This window comes from Aedes albopictus, chromosome 3 (genome assembly GCF_035046485.1).
Source record: "Aedes albopictus strain Foshan chromosome 3, AalbF5, whole genome shotgun sequence".
NCBI lineage: Eukaryota > Metazoa > Arthropoda > Insecta > Diptera > Culicidae > Aedes > Aedes albopictus.
In genome coordinates, this window is record NC_085138.1 from 443,949,596 (window position 1) to 443,966,824 (window position 17,229).

Genomic DNA, 17,229 nt, shown 5'->3' on the forward strand with positions numbered 1-17,229 from the left:
AATTCCTTCGGTGATTTCTCCTATAATTTTATCGGGGATTTCTCTTGGAATTTCTTCGAGGAATTCTCCTATAGTTCCTACGGGGATCTCTCACAAAATTTCCACGGGGTTCCTCTTAGAATTCCTCTGGGGATTCTTCCAAGAATTACTTCGGAGTTTCCTGCTGGAATATCTTAAGGGATTTCTCATAGAATTCTTACGAAAATTCCTCTTAGTATTCTCTCAGGAATATCTCCTGGAATTCCTTCAGAGATTTTCTCTCGATAGTTTTTGTTGATTCTTCATAGAAATTCTTTGGGGATTCCTTCTGGAATATCTTTAGAAATTCCCGCTGGCGTTCCGTCGAGGATTTCTCCTGGAATTCCTTTGTAAACTCCAGCTGTAATTCTCTTGGGATTCCTGCTTGAATTCATTTGAGGAATCCTCCTGGAATTTCTTTCGAAGAACAGGGATTTCTTTAGAATTTTCTGCAGGGATTACTTAAAGAGATTCTTGAACCGCCAGAGACACCTACAGAAGTTTCTTCAGGGTTTCATACAGCAGTTCCCTGCAGAGATACGTCCACAATTTTCTTCATAGATTCCTTCAGGAGTTTCTTTCAGGCTCCTCCTAGAATTCCTCCCTGAAAATATTCGGGGATTCCTTAGTGAAAATAGTGTTACCTACTTATCAAATTTGATAGCTTCTGAAGGTTTTGAGAAAACAAAACAAAAAACTGTAGTAAAATTAATATTTTATTGCCCTTTGTTTGCAATGGAGTAATGCAACATGCATTACACTGAGGATACCGGTATTGTCTCAATATGCCTTCCATATTATATAAATATTTGTCTGCTCCCCAAAAAACTATAGTATTAAGGCTGTTAAAAATTTCAAAAATGTAAACAACGTAAAACAAAAATATGTAAACCATTTCGGCTCTGTTATGCCCATATGTGACGCCCGAGTTTTCCAAATAAACGAACAAGTAAAAAAAAGCCTAATCACTGGTGGCAGTGCGGAGCCGAACAGAAATAAAAAGGTATTCATTCAAATGTAATAGTTTATGTCATCAGTGGTCATGAAAAAGCTTAGACTGCAAATTATAGAGCGTAATGACAACTTTTTTTGCTTTGCCAATGTTGAAATTATGGTCAAATTTTGGTCACGCCGATTCACGCCGCCGCCGCCGACCAAAAACGGCCCTTACGCCGCCGCCGAGCAAAATATAGTCGGCGCACAGGCCTGCAGCATTATCGGTTGGAAAATCTAGAAGCTAGAAACTCTGTATGGTAGGGTATTGGTTCCCTTATTAATCAGGTGGCTCCCATTTTCATCCTACGAAAAACAAGGGATTAAACTGTGCTTTTGTTGTTATTATTTTGTTTCTTATCTTTGTATTTTTTTGTTAGAAGTGAGCACACATGAAAACAAAAAGAACGGAATCAATCGGTGCCGTATTCGCTTGTTTTCGTATAGGATGAATATGGGAGCGTGAGATTACTGATAGCACACATACCTTACATAACGTTTCTGTAAGAATCCCAAAAACTGTTTCTGCTGGAATCCTTCAGGAGTCCTAGAAGGAAAACTTGGAGGAATTCCAGAAAAAAAAACTCAAGAAGATATTGCAAATCGAATCTCAAAAACAATTAACGCATTTGCGGCCTTGCAGTCATCGATGCGCAATATCAGACTGATTTCATTGAAAAATTCCAGAAGGAACTACTGATGGAATTCCAGAAAAACATTAAGAAGAAACCTAAGAAGAATTTCTGGAAGAACCCCTGAAGGTATTCCTTGAGAAATCTCAGATGGAACTTTTGAAGGATTTTACGTAGATACTTACAATAAAGGAAAACTTCTAAAGGATTCTCCGTAGAAACTCTAGGAGAGACTCAAAACGGGACATCTCTTGATTTCCAGAATAAGTTCCTGAAGGAATCCGAATAGGGGTCAGCAAGTCTTTTGGTATCCAAACAAAAACTTTTCATTGGATTCCAAGTTTTCCATGCGGAGCAGACTGAAACTCACAGATTAAAACGTAGATGGGGACATTTAGTGACCCTGTCAGATCAGTGCACAGAAAAAAATCCTACGATAGACGTCTTTTTCTTCTTCTTCTTTATGGCTATACGTCCCCGCTAGGACTTGGCCTGCCTCGCTTCAACTTAGTGTTCTTTGAGCGCTTCCATAGTTATCAATTGAAGGGCTTTCTTTGCCTGCCATTGCATGAATTTGTATATTGTGAGGCAAGTACAATGATACACTATGCCCAGGGAGTCGAGAAAATTTGCCCGACCGGAACGGGAATCGAACCCACCGTTGTGTTGGCGATCCATAGCTTTAACCATCCTAAATATTATTAAAACTGAATACATGTATGAAGTGTGAATGTTAGATAACACAATGAACCAAATTTCTGACACGGATGCACTCTTAGTGTAAAGTGTAAATAAATAAATGAAAATATAACTTAATTTAAAAAGACTTTATTTGAAATTCACGAGGTTTATTCAGTCAAAAAAATATTTAAGTATGCGGTCCGCGTAAAAAAACCGCGTTATTTAAAAATAAACGCCGTAAATAAAGTTAAGTCACGGTAGATGTGAAAAGGTTTCAGAGGTTTCAGGGATTTGAAGGATGTCTCAGGGTTCGTTTTTGGGGCATTCAACGGGGTTACATGGCTTGTTAGGGAGGTTTCAGAGGCGTTTTAAGGGGTTCCAGGATGTTTCAGGGGCGTTACATGCGGTTCGAGGGGGTTTTAGGAGGATTTTGGAGGCATTTCAAGAAGCTTCAGAGGATTCTCGGCGGGGTTTCCGAAACGTTACAAAGGCGTTTTCAGGGGTTTCAGAGGGTTTTAAGTGCGTTACGTAAAAACCAAGGGGTTTTAGGGGGATTTTTGGAGGCATTTCAAGAAGCTTTGAAGGTTTTTACGCGGGTTTCAAAGACGTTACAGAAGCGTTACATAAGCATTTTCAGGAGTTTTGGAAGGTAGGAATGGATTTCATAGATAACGCACCTGGGAAGACCCTCCAGAACCCCTGCAAACGCCGGTAACGCACCTGAGACCCTTCGAAATCCCTGAAAACTCCTGTGAAGCTTCTTGATATACCTCAAAAATTCCCCTAAAACTCCCTCGAACCCCACGTAACGCACTTGAATCGCTCCGAAAACACCAAAAACGCCTATGTAACACCTCTGTAACGTCTCGAAAACCCGCTGAACATCTTCTGAAGTTTCTTGAAATATCTTCGAAATCCTCATAAAACCCCATCGAACCCCACGTAACGCCTCTGGAACACCCTAAAACGCCTATGAAACCTGATTGAAACGTCCTGTAGCCCCCTGAAGCACCCCATAAACGTCCCTAGAAGCTTCCCTGAGACATCCTGGAAACCCCTGAAACTTCTAGAACCTTTTCACCTCTACTTTCAGGAATTTTCCAGGAACTCTTTCAGAAGTTTCTGTTGCCATTCCTCTAGAGGCCCCTACTCCATTTGTTCAGGGGTTCGCTCAGGCAGAAATTTCTCTAGAGAACTCTCAAGAGTTTTTTCTTGAAGCTCATCCAGAAGTTCATCCAGAAGTTCCTCCGGGTATTCATCCATTTTAATGGCCAATTAGTCTTATGCAGGTTTTAAAAACCGTCATAAAACCTGATACCTTTTATTTTGGTTCTATCTTAGTTCTGAGAAACTCCTCTAGTTTTTTTTTTCTAAAAAATGTTACTTGGGAGGGGTTGCTTAGGATTCATTCAGACTTAAAATCACTTAAAGGAAATTATTCCGGGGATGCTTTAGGGTTTTCTCCAAAGTTTCTCTTGGCATTTTGAAGGTATTTTACAAGACATTCATCTATAAATACGTGAAGGGGGTTCTCTTGCTCTTCCGGGTATTCTTTCAAAGGTTCCTTAAAAAAGGAATTCTTCCACATTTATTTTTATTTCAGCAGCATTTTCTTTAAAGAATCTCCAGGTAGTACTTCAGGAAAGTTTTTGTACTAATCTTTTAAGAAATTATAGAGTAAAATTTTCAAAAAACAATCCTCCAGGATCTACGGGAGTTCTTCCAAAGAAACTTTTAGGAAATCCTTCAGGGATACCTTAGAAATCTTTTAAAGATTGATTTCTTCAAGAATTCCATCTGCACATTTCATGGAATTTCGGCAGACATTTTCAAGAGATTCCTTTTGATGTTCCGTTCCTCTATGGATTTCACCAGAAAAGTATCCAACAATTTTCCCTTGGGAATCACTTTCACAAATTTCTCATGTTTTTCTGCGAATTAATAAGGCATTTTATTCAGTTCATTGAAGTGTTCTGTCAGGTATTCAGCAGGCATTGTTTTATGCAATTTCTGAAAAAACTTCCGAAAAAATCCTAAAAGGAATCTGAAATAATCTCTGCGAGAATCTCTGAAAGGATCCCGGGATATATATCTGACAAAACTGCAGGACTGCAGGAGCTATTTAAAAAAAATCTTGTGGGAATTTCTGCAGGGATCCCTGATTAAATTTTCAAGGAATTCTTGGAGGAACCCTTGGAAGATTTTCCGAAGGATTATCTGTTGGGTTGTTAAAGAAATTCTCAGAAGAATTTCTGAAAAACTCTTGGAAGAATGGAAGAACTTTTAAACAAATCCCTTGCTGCATTGCCTGAGGAAATCCCCGGAAGAAATCCCCTTGGAGAAACTATATAATGATCTCATTTTTAAGGAATCCTTGAAAAAAAAATCAAAAGAAATTCAAATAGGAATTTCTGAGAAGAAAAAAAATCTCAATTTTTTTTTTTGAGAAAAACTTAAGTACTTTGGTAGATAGCTTAGCAGTCTTGGTGGGAATCATAAACAAGTTGTATTAATCTTCCCGACGTTACGATCGGTTAGGGATCTTTTTCAAATAGCCTAATGATCAATTTTCAAAATAATGTTACATTGTTATAATTTAATTTGAAGTAACCAATTTGAAAAAATGGTCTGTTTCTGGAAGAGTCAATAGTTACCCAAGCAACACACATGGTTACAAAACAGTCACGGCAGCGCATGTAAGGGTTGCACTGAAGTTACTGTAACATACTGCGCAGCCATTACCTTCAATATGTGCAATAGTCCTGCATAAGCTGTATGGAGATGCAAAAACAATCGACAAAAAAGTAACAAATCGGGAACTTAAAGTTAAATTATAACAATGTAACATTATTTTGAAAATTGATCATTAAACTAACTTAGAACCCTTGCAAAAGATCACAAATGGATCGCAACGTCGCAAAACATATAAACAAATCGTTTTTAGTTCCCACCAGGACTGCCAAGCCACCTCCCAAAGCTCTATATGATAACAGTCGAAATCCAATAAACACGAAAGCTCTAGTAGCATCCCTGTTAAAATCTTAGGTAGTGCTTTTAAATAAATCCCTTGAGATTATCTGAAGAAATCCATGATAAATTCTTGAAGGAATCTTTGGAGAAATATCTAAGAACTCCTGGAAGCCTCGAGAAGCTTTTGGAATAATTTCTGGAAAAGTTTTTTTTTTAATTTCTTTTTAATCGTTTAAAAAAATAAAAAAAAACTTTTCCATAGGAAAAGTTTATTATTTAGAGTGGAGATAGTTTCAGCAGTCTTGATTTATTAGAACAGACTATTTAATTTTGTCCAACGTTTCGACTCCGGGTGCAGTGTCTTCTTCATGGAAAAACATTCTGGTTGTTCTTTGCCTTGTTCTGTTACGGTCAGTATAAGGTTTTGGTTGGTACATGTCAAATAATTGGTCAATATTTTAAAAATGCTAATTTTAGTCGCTCTTGGTTTTGCTCACTCTATTTTTTCCCGAACCCGGTGTCGAAACGTCGGACAAAATTAAATAGTTTGTTCTAATGAAAAAAAAAAACTGCAAAACCGAAACTATCTCCGATCTCCAATTACAGTCGAACCAGCATAACAAAGTTCATTATTTGGATTTTGAAATTCCTGGAGGAATCCTTCTATAAATATCATGTAAGATTTTCTGAAAGTATTCTTGGAGCAATCTGTGGACTTATTTCTGAAGGAATTTCTGTTTGAATACCTGAGAAAACCGCCTAAATAAACTTCTAGATCTAAAGATATATAAAAAAACTTTTGAGATATTTGTAGAGGAATTGCTGCAGGAAATCCTAGGAAATGTTGCAGAATAAATCCCTTAAAGAATCTGTGGAGAAAGAGTTTTGCATAGAGGAAGTGCCGGAGAAATTGCATTTTGATGAACATCTGTATGAAATTTCAAGGAATCGGCGGAAGATTTTCGAAAGGAACCACTGAAAGAATTAATGGAGGAATCCTTGTAGAAAACCCAAAGGAAGAGAAATTCTTGGAGAAATTCTTGAGGAAATATCTGAAGGAAGCCCTGAATGAGTTTCGCGAAGAATCCCTGGAAGAAGAATTCCAAAAGAATGATTTAAAACTGAATTGCTGGAATTGTTTTAATGAATCCATAGAAGATTTCTGAAAGCTATCCTTTGACAAATTGATGGAGGACTCTCATAAAGAATTTCTAAAGGAATCTTCAGGAAAAAAGTCTTAACGAACCCCTTTAATAATTGAGGAAACTTTAAAAATATCTCTGAAGTAGTCTCCGGAAAATTATTTAAAGAAATTCTCGAAAAAACCTCTGGTAAAATTCTAAAATTTTGATTTTGTTTGCTTAAATTTCCTGAAATGATTCTAGTATGGATTTTTTGGAATCACATGGAAGTTTTTCTAGAAATATTCCGGAATTAATTTCTGGAGAGCGGATTAAAAATTCCAAGGTATGGAGAAGTGGATTTCAATTCCAATTTCAGACAGTACAACATCTTAAAAATGCTGCAAGTATCTCTTCTTATATTTTTGAGAGTTAACCCTCCAATACCCAACCCCGCCTTTAGACGGGATATAGTTTGAGCATTTTTGTATGTTTTCTTGCCTGGGCAATCAAAACTTTTATATTTTTGGCTGATATTAAGGAATGTTCTGTTTATCTCAAACTGGTTCTTAGTGTCTTTTAACCCCTTCGGGACGAATTTTTTCACCAACCTCGCCGCTGGTCAGTGAGGTGCAAATGACCCAACCGTCGTGAAAGGGTTAAAACGTATTAACATTTTAAAAAATCATTGAGAAATTGATATTTTGGTCACCTAGATGTCACTGTTTCTTTTGTATTTAATCGCAACAACTAACGTATTTGGAAATTTTCTAAATCATTCTATTACAGTAAAAAAGTTTAAGGGAGTTGAGTGTATAATGAAATGGTTTTCCTAAAAGTTACACGAAAAATAAAATGTTCCATAAAAACAATTTAAAATGAAAATATCTTTACAATAATTATAAAAAAAATAGAATATTTTCGTCTTTAAAAATCGGTAATTGGCTTCCAGGAAAAATATAGATGTGTAGGGATGTTAAAAAATAAAAATTTGAAAAATCATAAACCAAAATTCATAAAATCGAGAATTAAAAAGAATCATCTTCCATAACATGTTTAACCGTTATGTGCCCGACAAACTTTTTGCTTTTTTCTACTTCGTGCTTTTTAAATGGGCGCTGGGTACCCGGGTACCCAGTCGGCCACATAAGGGTTAAATCGATTTTAGATGACGAAAAATGACATTTAGATAAAAAAAGAGTATTAAAGGGTTAAGAGACTTTTCTGCCTTACAAAATCACAAAATCATAATTAGCTTTAACTTATACTTATGAGTAGAAAGAGACCGATATAGCCACAAAATCATCAAGTTAATTATAGAATAAGGTCGATAAATCAGTACATGATATGAAAAGTTTGGCTCAAAAAGAAAAGTGTTCTATCCAATAAGATCGAAAAAGCTAATAGGAAGAACACGCCGCGATATAGGCATACCTCTATGAACGGAGTGCGAATTCCGAAAAAGCTACCGATCGATCGATAGAATTTGTGATGAAAACAGAACAATACATAGGCAGTCGGGTGCCTGAAACTTTTGCCAGTCTAGGTAAGGTGGTATGAACTACCAACCAAGCCGATCTGTTTAAAATCACAGGTCGCACGGCAGAAGTTTCACGCATTCGATGTATTCGTTCAATACATGGCCTACTTGCCTAATTTCAACTTCTATAAAATTTTCACACTTGTTCGCTACCTAGCGAATTCTATCATATCTATCATTTCATTATCCACTTTGATCTCTACTCCCTTATACTTATGAGTAGAAAGAGACCGATATAGCCACAAAATCATCAAGTTAATTATAGAATACGGTCGATAAATCAGTACATGATATGAAAAGTTTAGCTCTAGAGATATCGTGATCACCGTAACGGCACATTTTAAAAACATAAATTCTAACCACGTTTAAAGTTTCGCACTATAATGGACTGTAACCTTCGTTCTAGGGCACCATTTTTTATGAAATTAGGAATGTACATTGTCTGGCTGGTATATTTGCAAATAATGCAATTAAAAATGTTCGATTTGATATTGCCCTTAATGTCAGTAACCCTTAATATAAAGGCCACAACTCAGTTTTGAAGCCCCTCATTGTTTATTAGGCTGAACTATTTCAAAACCAAATCTACGTTTCACAACCTTCGTACAACATTTGCCTTCAATTGATTGACGATGCCGGGGCATTCCAGAAATCAATGTGTGATCCTAATAAACCTCTTCCATTATGGATCGATTTGAAAAATATTTCTCCACCCGCAGACATCACCCTTCGCACTACTAAAGAACCCATGCATTGCATACCCAGAAACGGCATCAACGCGCTAGTCGTTCTTCCTTCGCCACGCGGGAGCGCGCTCCAGTAATAGCGAACAAAGCACCGCACTTAGGCAACTGTTTAGCGTAAATTAAGCGTTAATGGAGAATGTCAAATTAATTGACTCGGAAATTGAAGAAAATCATTCCATCTTGCTGTTTACTGTGCCACTGTTCTCGGGATTGGTCGGATACTTATGATCGTCGGACTCATATATTTATTTACACTCGGGCATGATTCGGTAGAAGTAACCACATCAAGCCAGAGCGTCTGAGTCAGTGAGACAATGACAGTCGTCTTAAATTCGAACTCAATCATCTCATGCCGTGCTCATCAGTGGTGTAGCTAATGATTGGGACTTGCATAGTGCTCTTGAGAAGTTGCCACAATTTGGTTTTTTATATGATTTCACGAAATTGAACAATATCTTTAAATTCATTCGAAAAAATCTTCTTTTCTGTGAAATTTTGTGAAAAATATTTCTCTAATCATCATTGTTTCCCTCACGTTCTTCTTAAAATCGATCACACACAATGCGTGCATATCACCTATTTATATTTTTCTTAACCCTCTGATACCCAAATTTTTGATTTTGATCTAAATATCATTTTTCGTCAACTAAAATCGATTTAAACATGTTTTGGAAGATGATTCTTTTTAATTCTCGATTTCGTGAATTTCCGTTTTTGATTTTTCTATTTTTTTATTCTTACCATCCCCACACTTTTATATATTTCCTGGAAGTCAATTTGGGGAACGGATTTTTTGAGATGAAAACATTTTGAGATTTTATGATTATTGTTGAAATATTATTATTTTAATTTTTTTTTCACAGAAAACTTTATTTTCCGTGTAATTTTAAGGAAAACAATTTTAGAGTATATTCGATTCCCTTAAACTATTAAACAAGGATATAATGGTTTGGGAAAAATTTAAAATATGTTAATTGTAGCGAACCAATACAAAATAAACAATGACTTCTAAAAGGTGACTAAAACATAAATTTTTCAATGATTTAAAAAAAATGTAAATACGCTTTAAAATACACCAAAAACCATTTTACGATATACAGAACCGTCCTCAATATAAGCCAAAAATATAAAAATATGATTTTCCACGACGCAAAAATTACAAAAATGCTCAAACTATATCCCGTCTAAAGGCGGGATTGGGTATTAGAGGGTTAATTAGTAATAATTGCCTCAAGTGTTTGAAAAGCAGGCAACTGTATGTGTGTGTGTATCGGTGCATGCTAGTGTATCTCTGTTCATATGTATATGTTACTCAAAATCGGAATAAAAACGAAACCTTATCGCTTACTTGGTGAGTCTTCCAACTCGTGGCCGCCGGAATGGTTGTCGTCGTCTTCCCCGTCATCATCGTCGTCATCCTCGTCCCGGTGCGAGTGCTGAAGCGATCCCGCAGGACTCATCTTCCGCGGTGGGGGCGTTAGACTTCGATGCCGCTTGGTGGTGGACGATGACGAACCGGCCGAGTGGGGGGATATCTTCTGCTCCACGACGTCGTCCAGCGTGAGGGAGATCACTCCCGGCGTGGTGCTGGTGGTGGCGCCGGCACTCAAGCTGGTGCTGGTGGACGTTGCGGACGGTTTGTGCTGCAGACCCTGTTGCTCTTTCGCTGCTAGGTGATGGTTGTCGCCGGCTCCGAGAAGGGCGGAGGGCGACGATAAAGATGAGGACGAGATGCCAGCTGTCAGGCCGGAATGGGTCGAGCTGTGGCTGGATGGCACTGGATGTTGCTGCTGTTGTTGTTGCTGGTGCTGTTGTTGGTGGAGATCTCTCGCATGGTGGAGCAACGGTTGGGGCGAGATGGATGGATTGAAGTGCAGCGATGCGGGATGATTTTTTTGTACTGATAGGGGTGGAGTGGGAGGTGCTTGCGACGACTTGGTAACCGTGATTTCACCGTTTGACGTTGTAATCCTGTTGATTGATAAGAGAAGGGCAAACATACACAAAAAATGAGTTGTGCACTTGTATAAATAGGAATCTGTTTTTGATTTTACTTATATGTATTGATGTGAATTAGGACGACATATTACTGAGCTTCGTCTAACAAATTTGCTGGTCTTCTCAACAATCGGTATTTGTACCAGAATAAATAAAAAAGCGTTCAAGGGACTTCAATATTATTAATATTTTGCTATTATTCAGTAACGCAGCTGAAACGCAACCATTCAATGCTGCATTATTGCTTATCATTAGAGCTATTTTCGGTTCTGTTTCTGATGAATTCCTGGAATAAAAGCTGGCAACACTGCTGCATTGAAACTGAACATCTTATTATGAAATTCACTACTATTGGAATAGTTCACGTGTTCGTTTAAATTTGAATGAACACTACACATTATCAGCAATACATCTTAGGTTCCCAATTTAGTTTTTCTAACAGAGTTGGTTCTTCAAAATCATCTCTACAACTGGCGATGCTGTATAGTGTATAAAATTGATCAATACGGTTTTAATAAAAAATGTCAAATTCGAATGTTTAATCAAGATTATGTAGAATTTTTTTTATCTGTATTTACGAGATTTTTAGCCCTAGGCTAGTTCATCTCGGGACCCACGCTTTACTTCCCTTCCGAAGGAAGAACTCACATTTTGCGAGTTTGGCGGGAGTGGGATTCGATCCCAGGTCCTCGGCGTGATAGTCAAGTGTTCTAACCATCACACCAGGTCCGCTCCGATTATGTAGAAGTCTTACAGTATCTTTGGTGTTACTTTATAGCACAGCAAATTTTGGGCATACTTTTACAACATATAATTCTTGTAGTAGCTAGTAACACTGCTGATGTAGATGAAAATACAGCTGAATATCTCAGAAATGGTGTGAGATAGGTAATTCGAAAGTTCGACAATATTGTAGTTCACCTCATTTGCAGTAGATTGCTTCACACTGCGACATAACCATTCTGTTATTGTTGGCAACACTGACCATGCAGATTAAAATTAAGCATAATATATCAGATACGGTGTGGGATAAGTAATTCGAATGACACTTTTCTATCTGCTTTAGTTTCCGAGATAGCGAAGTTTAGAAGTTTGCTTGATAACTAGCGCCAACAAGCGGCAAAATCGCCAGGTAATCGGTCAATCAACAAAATGTTCTTGTCTTTCTAAACAACTTTGCCGAAGACGACACTTTTTTATCTGCTTTCACATATTGTTCTTGAAATTCTGAACAACTTTGCTGAAAACCCACTATTTCAAATAAACAAGATCTTGATATATCGCATGTCATAACTTATGAAAACTTTATGTTTAAGGCTGATTTCAATTTCATACGTACTGTGCAAAAAGATAGGACAAGTAATGGTCAAGTGATGATTCCGCTCCAAAATTACTTGAGCAGTTCGCAGATGGAAAGTGAGGAAACAAGTTAACGCCCGGTAAACGGTTCCCGTGCAAATCAAATGGAGCTGTTACTTTTCCCCGCGGACAAATAGTTAGTGCTATTATTCGGAAAGGAATCTCCCTCTACTAAATCAATTGTCATAATTACTAGCGGGAAAAGGAGAAATTTTACTTGGGAACAGGAGAACTAGCTTTACCTATGCCTTGAAGTAACACCTCCAGTAAACCACACGTGATAGCTCTTGGTCAATACTAAAACTGTACAGAACACATGGATAAGGTAAACTTGCATCTAGCATTTGTCTTTTGCTGGAATTAGGTAACCAATTTGATTTACGAGCAACTTTTATTGTTAGAAAATATGCGTTAAGTCAACTGTCGATTTCTGGAAAAACTTGTAATTAGAAGGCACGAAATGATGCTAATTGACAAATAGAGAGATGAAATTTGTGCAAAAAAGTCGGGTTCTGGTGGGATACGAACCCACGACTCCGTATTTGCTAGACCGACGCTTTAACCAACTAAGCCACAGAACAAGTAATGATTCTTCGGAATAGAAATCCGAGCAAGTACAATAACTGACCAGTAACAAACTGATAACTAGTGTTCGCTCCAGAACTCATTTTACAATATTGTGTTATCAACTTGATAGTTCATGTTACTATTATCTGTCAAATTGGGGGCATCATCGTCCACAACAACAACGGAAGTTAGTTATCAATGACCGTTGCAAATATCTTTCAGATAACAAACTGAGTTTTCAATTGCATAAAATTGATTGATTTACAGAAGTTGTTATCAGGGTACCTTTGATGATAACATAGTGAGATATTTTAATGATATCACGGGTGCACTTGGTTGTTATCATGTTTGTTATGTTGCCTGCTTATTCAGACACAATGAGAACAAATTTAGTTGATTATTTTTTTATATCAGATAACACAGTATATTATCCGGTTGTTATGAAACTTTGCTCGGGAAGCCATACTGACACCGAAGCCACACCGTGAACACTACTTTTTTACAAACCATGGCCATAACTTATGGCTGTCCAATTGTGAAAAGACGGTTATAAGAATAGCCCGCAGAAGATGGTCGAAGGCCAGTAGAATCGACCAAAACGTCCGGACAATCTGGTAACATAAAGCTTATCATTTCTCGCCGAAAACCTATCGCATTATAGTTATTTATGTAACGAGTTGCAAAAAGTTGATTTTTTCAGCACGAGTCGTACTTTTATCCAAAGAGGCTTGCCGAGTTGGATTAATACGAAGAGTGCTGAAAATTCGAGTTTTGCAACGAGTTCCATACAAAATTCTTGCAATGATTTTTTTTTCATAATGCAACACATTTGAGTTGCATAATGTTCATAATGCAACTCAAAAGAGTTGCAAAATGAACATTATACAACTGTTTTTCATTATGCAACTCATTTCAGTTGCATAATGAGCCAGTTCGGAAAAAAATGGCCATTATGATACCAAAATGAGTTATATGAAATGTGAAATTATGATACTGCATTGCATAAAAAATATTTATGAATCATAAAAAGGCATAAAAAAGGGAAATTCGTGCATAAAATGAGTTAGGGCTTCAATGAAGAAACTTAATTCGCGAGAACAGTACTTTCTCCTGCCCGAGCAGAGGAGAATATCAAATTAATAACTACGAAATCACATAACCTGTTTTTATGTCTTGTTTTGTTACTATTTAGTTATGAAGGCGTAGCTTTTTCATAACAAATTTTGTAGGGCAATCTCATTTTGTTATTATCAAGCTATTGATATACATTCACCTAATTACATTTAAATAACATGTTTTGTTGAAGTAAAAGTTTTGTTATTGTTGTACTATTGACCAACTTATCAACAATAACATAACAGTAACAAGTTTTGAAATCAAAGCAACAATTCGATAATAATGACCTGTCCTTTATTTTGTTCCATTTTCGTATACAGTTAGGATGGAAATTGCTAAACAACTCCTCTGAAAGTTCCTTAAATAATATTCTGAAAAACACTTGGGAGTTCTGGAGGAACCTGTTTGTACAATTCAAGAGGGAATTTATAGAGCAACTTAGATAAATAATTAGTCAGTTACAGAAATTGTCAACTTCATGCATTCGACGCACTTCATGTATCATAAAAAATCTAAAACACAAAAGGCTTTTGTCTTAAGTGTATTGGGAAATAAATTAATGAATGAATGAAAAATGAATGAATGAACCCTTCGATACCCTGAAGAAGTCTTCTTGGAAATTTCAAAAGTAATTCTTCTGAGTAATTATTAGAAATATTGGCAAGATCTTTTGAGAACTCATTGAAAACTCTTCGAAAAAAAACTCCTGGTGAAATTCTCAAAAAAACTTTCAGAGAAATCTTAAGATGAAATTCGGGACAAATAATCACGCGAAATTCTGAAGAAATCCTTGAAGGGATTCTGTTCATAATTCTGAAGGAATTTCTAGAGGAGTCTTTGAACATCCATGAATGATTTCGTGGAAGAACTCTCGGAGAAATTTCTGGAAGATTTTTCTTTTACATACTCTTAGAATGAATTAAAAACTGAATATATTTCGATCATTTAAAGTATTGTTACTCATGTTATTGGTGGGTTTGGGAGTCATAGTGAATAATTCTATATAATAAGTATCATAATTTACTTAGTTATGATTTCGATATCATAACAAATTTTGCTTTCCGATTATTATCAACACAGGGAAAAATTTCTACTCAGTGGCTGAATTGGTCTTACTCAGAAATCGAAAAATCCTTTGTTTTCTCACTCAGTTTCCGTTAAAAGGGGGACAACCCATTGCCAATGAGTTGTTCTATTTTTAGCCGAAACTGAGTAAGAAGACAAAGAATTTATCGATTTCTGAGTAAGGCTAACTCAGTCATTGAGTAGAAATTTTTTTCGGTGAATAACCTATTAATATCAAAATTTGTTATTGAAATATTTTATAAATTCCCTGTTATTAAGTTGTTCTTGAAACTAACAAAACAAGTTATTAAAATGGTTTTCCAAGAAGATTTTTTTTTGTTATGATATTTGTTATTTTGCCGCTTATGACAGACAAGTTTATAACATAATATGTTTTGTTGGGGCCAAGGGCGTTTCCAGGAAGTTCCCAGATAGCTCAAAAGAAGGAGTTCCAAGGCGCTTCAGGGACGTTTCAGGGAGTTTCAGGAGCCTTTAACCCTCGAGTGATCACGATGTTTTATTTTGTACAACACGCTGAAAAAATCTCAACCGCGCGACTGATGGAAGGTTAAGGGCGTTCCGAATGAGACTACTTGAGACCTCCTGAAGCTCCTACGCCCCTGAGACCCCCTAAAACTCTCCTGAGACCCTCTGGGTCGTCCCTGAGACAACTTGAAGAAGAGACCTTCAGACCCCGAGAACCCCCTGAAACACCCTGGGACCCCCTTAAACCCTACTGAGACCACCTGTAACGCCCTGAAACCCTCTGAAATTCCTCTGAAACCTCCTGGGAACCCCTGAAACACCCCTGAGACTCTGTGTCGATTCAGTTGGGGCTAAGCACGTTTTCAGCAAGTTCCCAGAATGCCCAAAAGAAATGGGGTTCCAAGAGGCTTCGGGAGCGCTTTAGGAAGTGTCAGAACAACAGCGTTCCGTCAGAGACACCCTGGAGTCGCCATGGAACCCACTGGGATCTCTTTTCTGCAGTTAGCCTCCAAACTTACATGTATGCTACTACGGAAATTTTATCTTTCGTGTATCAATAGCAAAATGTATAGATATTAAGGTAAAATCAAAGTTTTTATAAGTTTTCTGATCAAAATCATCTGATCTTTCAATAAGCTTACTCGGCTTTGCCGATCCCTGAAACGTCCCTGAGACCCACTAAAATCTCCATGAGGTCTTTATGAAACTCCTTGGGACCCCCTGCGATCCCACGAAACCCAATAAAATGCCTTTCAGACCCCATGGAAGGCCTCCTGAGAGTTCCTGGAGCACCATAAACCCTATTGAGACCACCTGTAACGCCCTAAATCCCTCTAAAACCCCCTGGGAGCCCCTGAAGCACCCCAGAGACCTTGACGCGTTTGAGTAACGGCTAAGTGCGTTTTCAGCAAGTTCCCATAAAGCCCTAAAGAAAATGGATTTCACGGTGCTTTAGAGGCGTTCCAAGGAGTTTCAGAAGCGTTCCTGAGATCCCATGAAATTCTTTCCATGAAGGCTCTCTGAAACGTCCCTGAGACACTCCAAAGCGACACTGAATCCTCCTGGTACACCTGAAACCCCCTAAGCTCTCCTTGAAACACCTCTTAGAGTCTCTAGTACCCCCCTGAAGACCCTTGAATGCCCCTGAGAACCACTGAAACATCCCTGAGATCTCCTGAAACATATCTAAGACCTCGTAGTACCCCCTGAAATCAAGCCAAAAACCCCTCTGGAACCCCCTGCAATACCCTTGAAAGGACTCTCTTTGGTCATTCCTATAAAAGTCTTTTGACCACTGTTGCCATAGCTCTCTGCTCTGAATTGCTTAACGCGGGGCATAGCAAAAGTGCTCAAATCAGAGAGTAGAAAAATCGAAGATTGACGTTCTCATTTTTTCATTCGTGTTTTACCGAATTCATTTTCAGCTGAATGCCAATCTGTCATGTATAGCTTATCTCACATTGTATAGTGTTCAATTTCTGGTAACAGATGTACACTCCCGATCAAAAGTTTGGGGTCACCCCTTCAAAAACATGTCATGTTTTTAGGCCCATATCTTTGCCAATTTGTCCCATTTCAAAACCATAGGTCTTATTCAAAAGATAATAAGTCAACTGGAAATTGGGTCGACCAAATTCCAAGATGAGAACGGTAATATAACCTATTTTCTATTAGCTTTAAACTGATTTTTGCCGAACTTGGCTTAACAATCTAGGAAAAAAAGATATTGAATAAAGTAACTCCAAAAGTTTGGGGCCACTTTCGAAAAACATGGAAAAGTGATTTGGTGACATCTTCGTACACACCAAAAATCGATTGAGGGTTTCAGCAAAATTTTGCTGAATTTTGCCGAGCTGAAGGCTTCAGCAAAAATTTTGCTGAAATTCAGCAAAATTTTGCTGATTTGTTCAGTAAACTCTGCTGATCATCAGTAACGT

General features: G+C 37.5%; 1 protein-coding gene across 5 annotated transcripts in view; it reads right to left on the bottom strand.

Annotated features, from left to right (window-relative positions):
* The window catches only part of LOC115254207 (protein nubbin), a 475,087-nt gene that overhangs the window by 18,584 nt on the left and 439,274 nt on the right, over nt 1-17,229 (bottom strand). For all 5 annotated transcript variants that reach the window (XM_062856663.1, XM_062856662.1, XM_062856661.1 and 2 more), the window contains one exon: nt 10,050-10,672. In XM_062856663.1, coding sequence (XP_062712647.1) covers nt 10,050-10,672 — 623 coding nt within the window. The remainder of the gene's footprint in view (nt 1-10,049; nt 10,673-17,229) is intronic.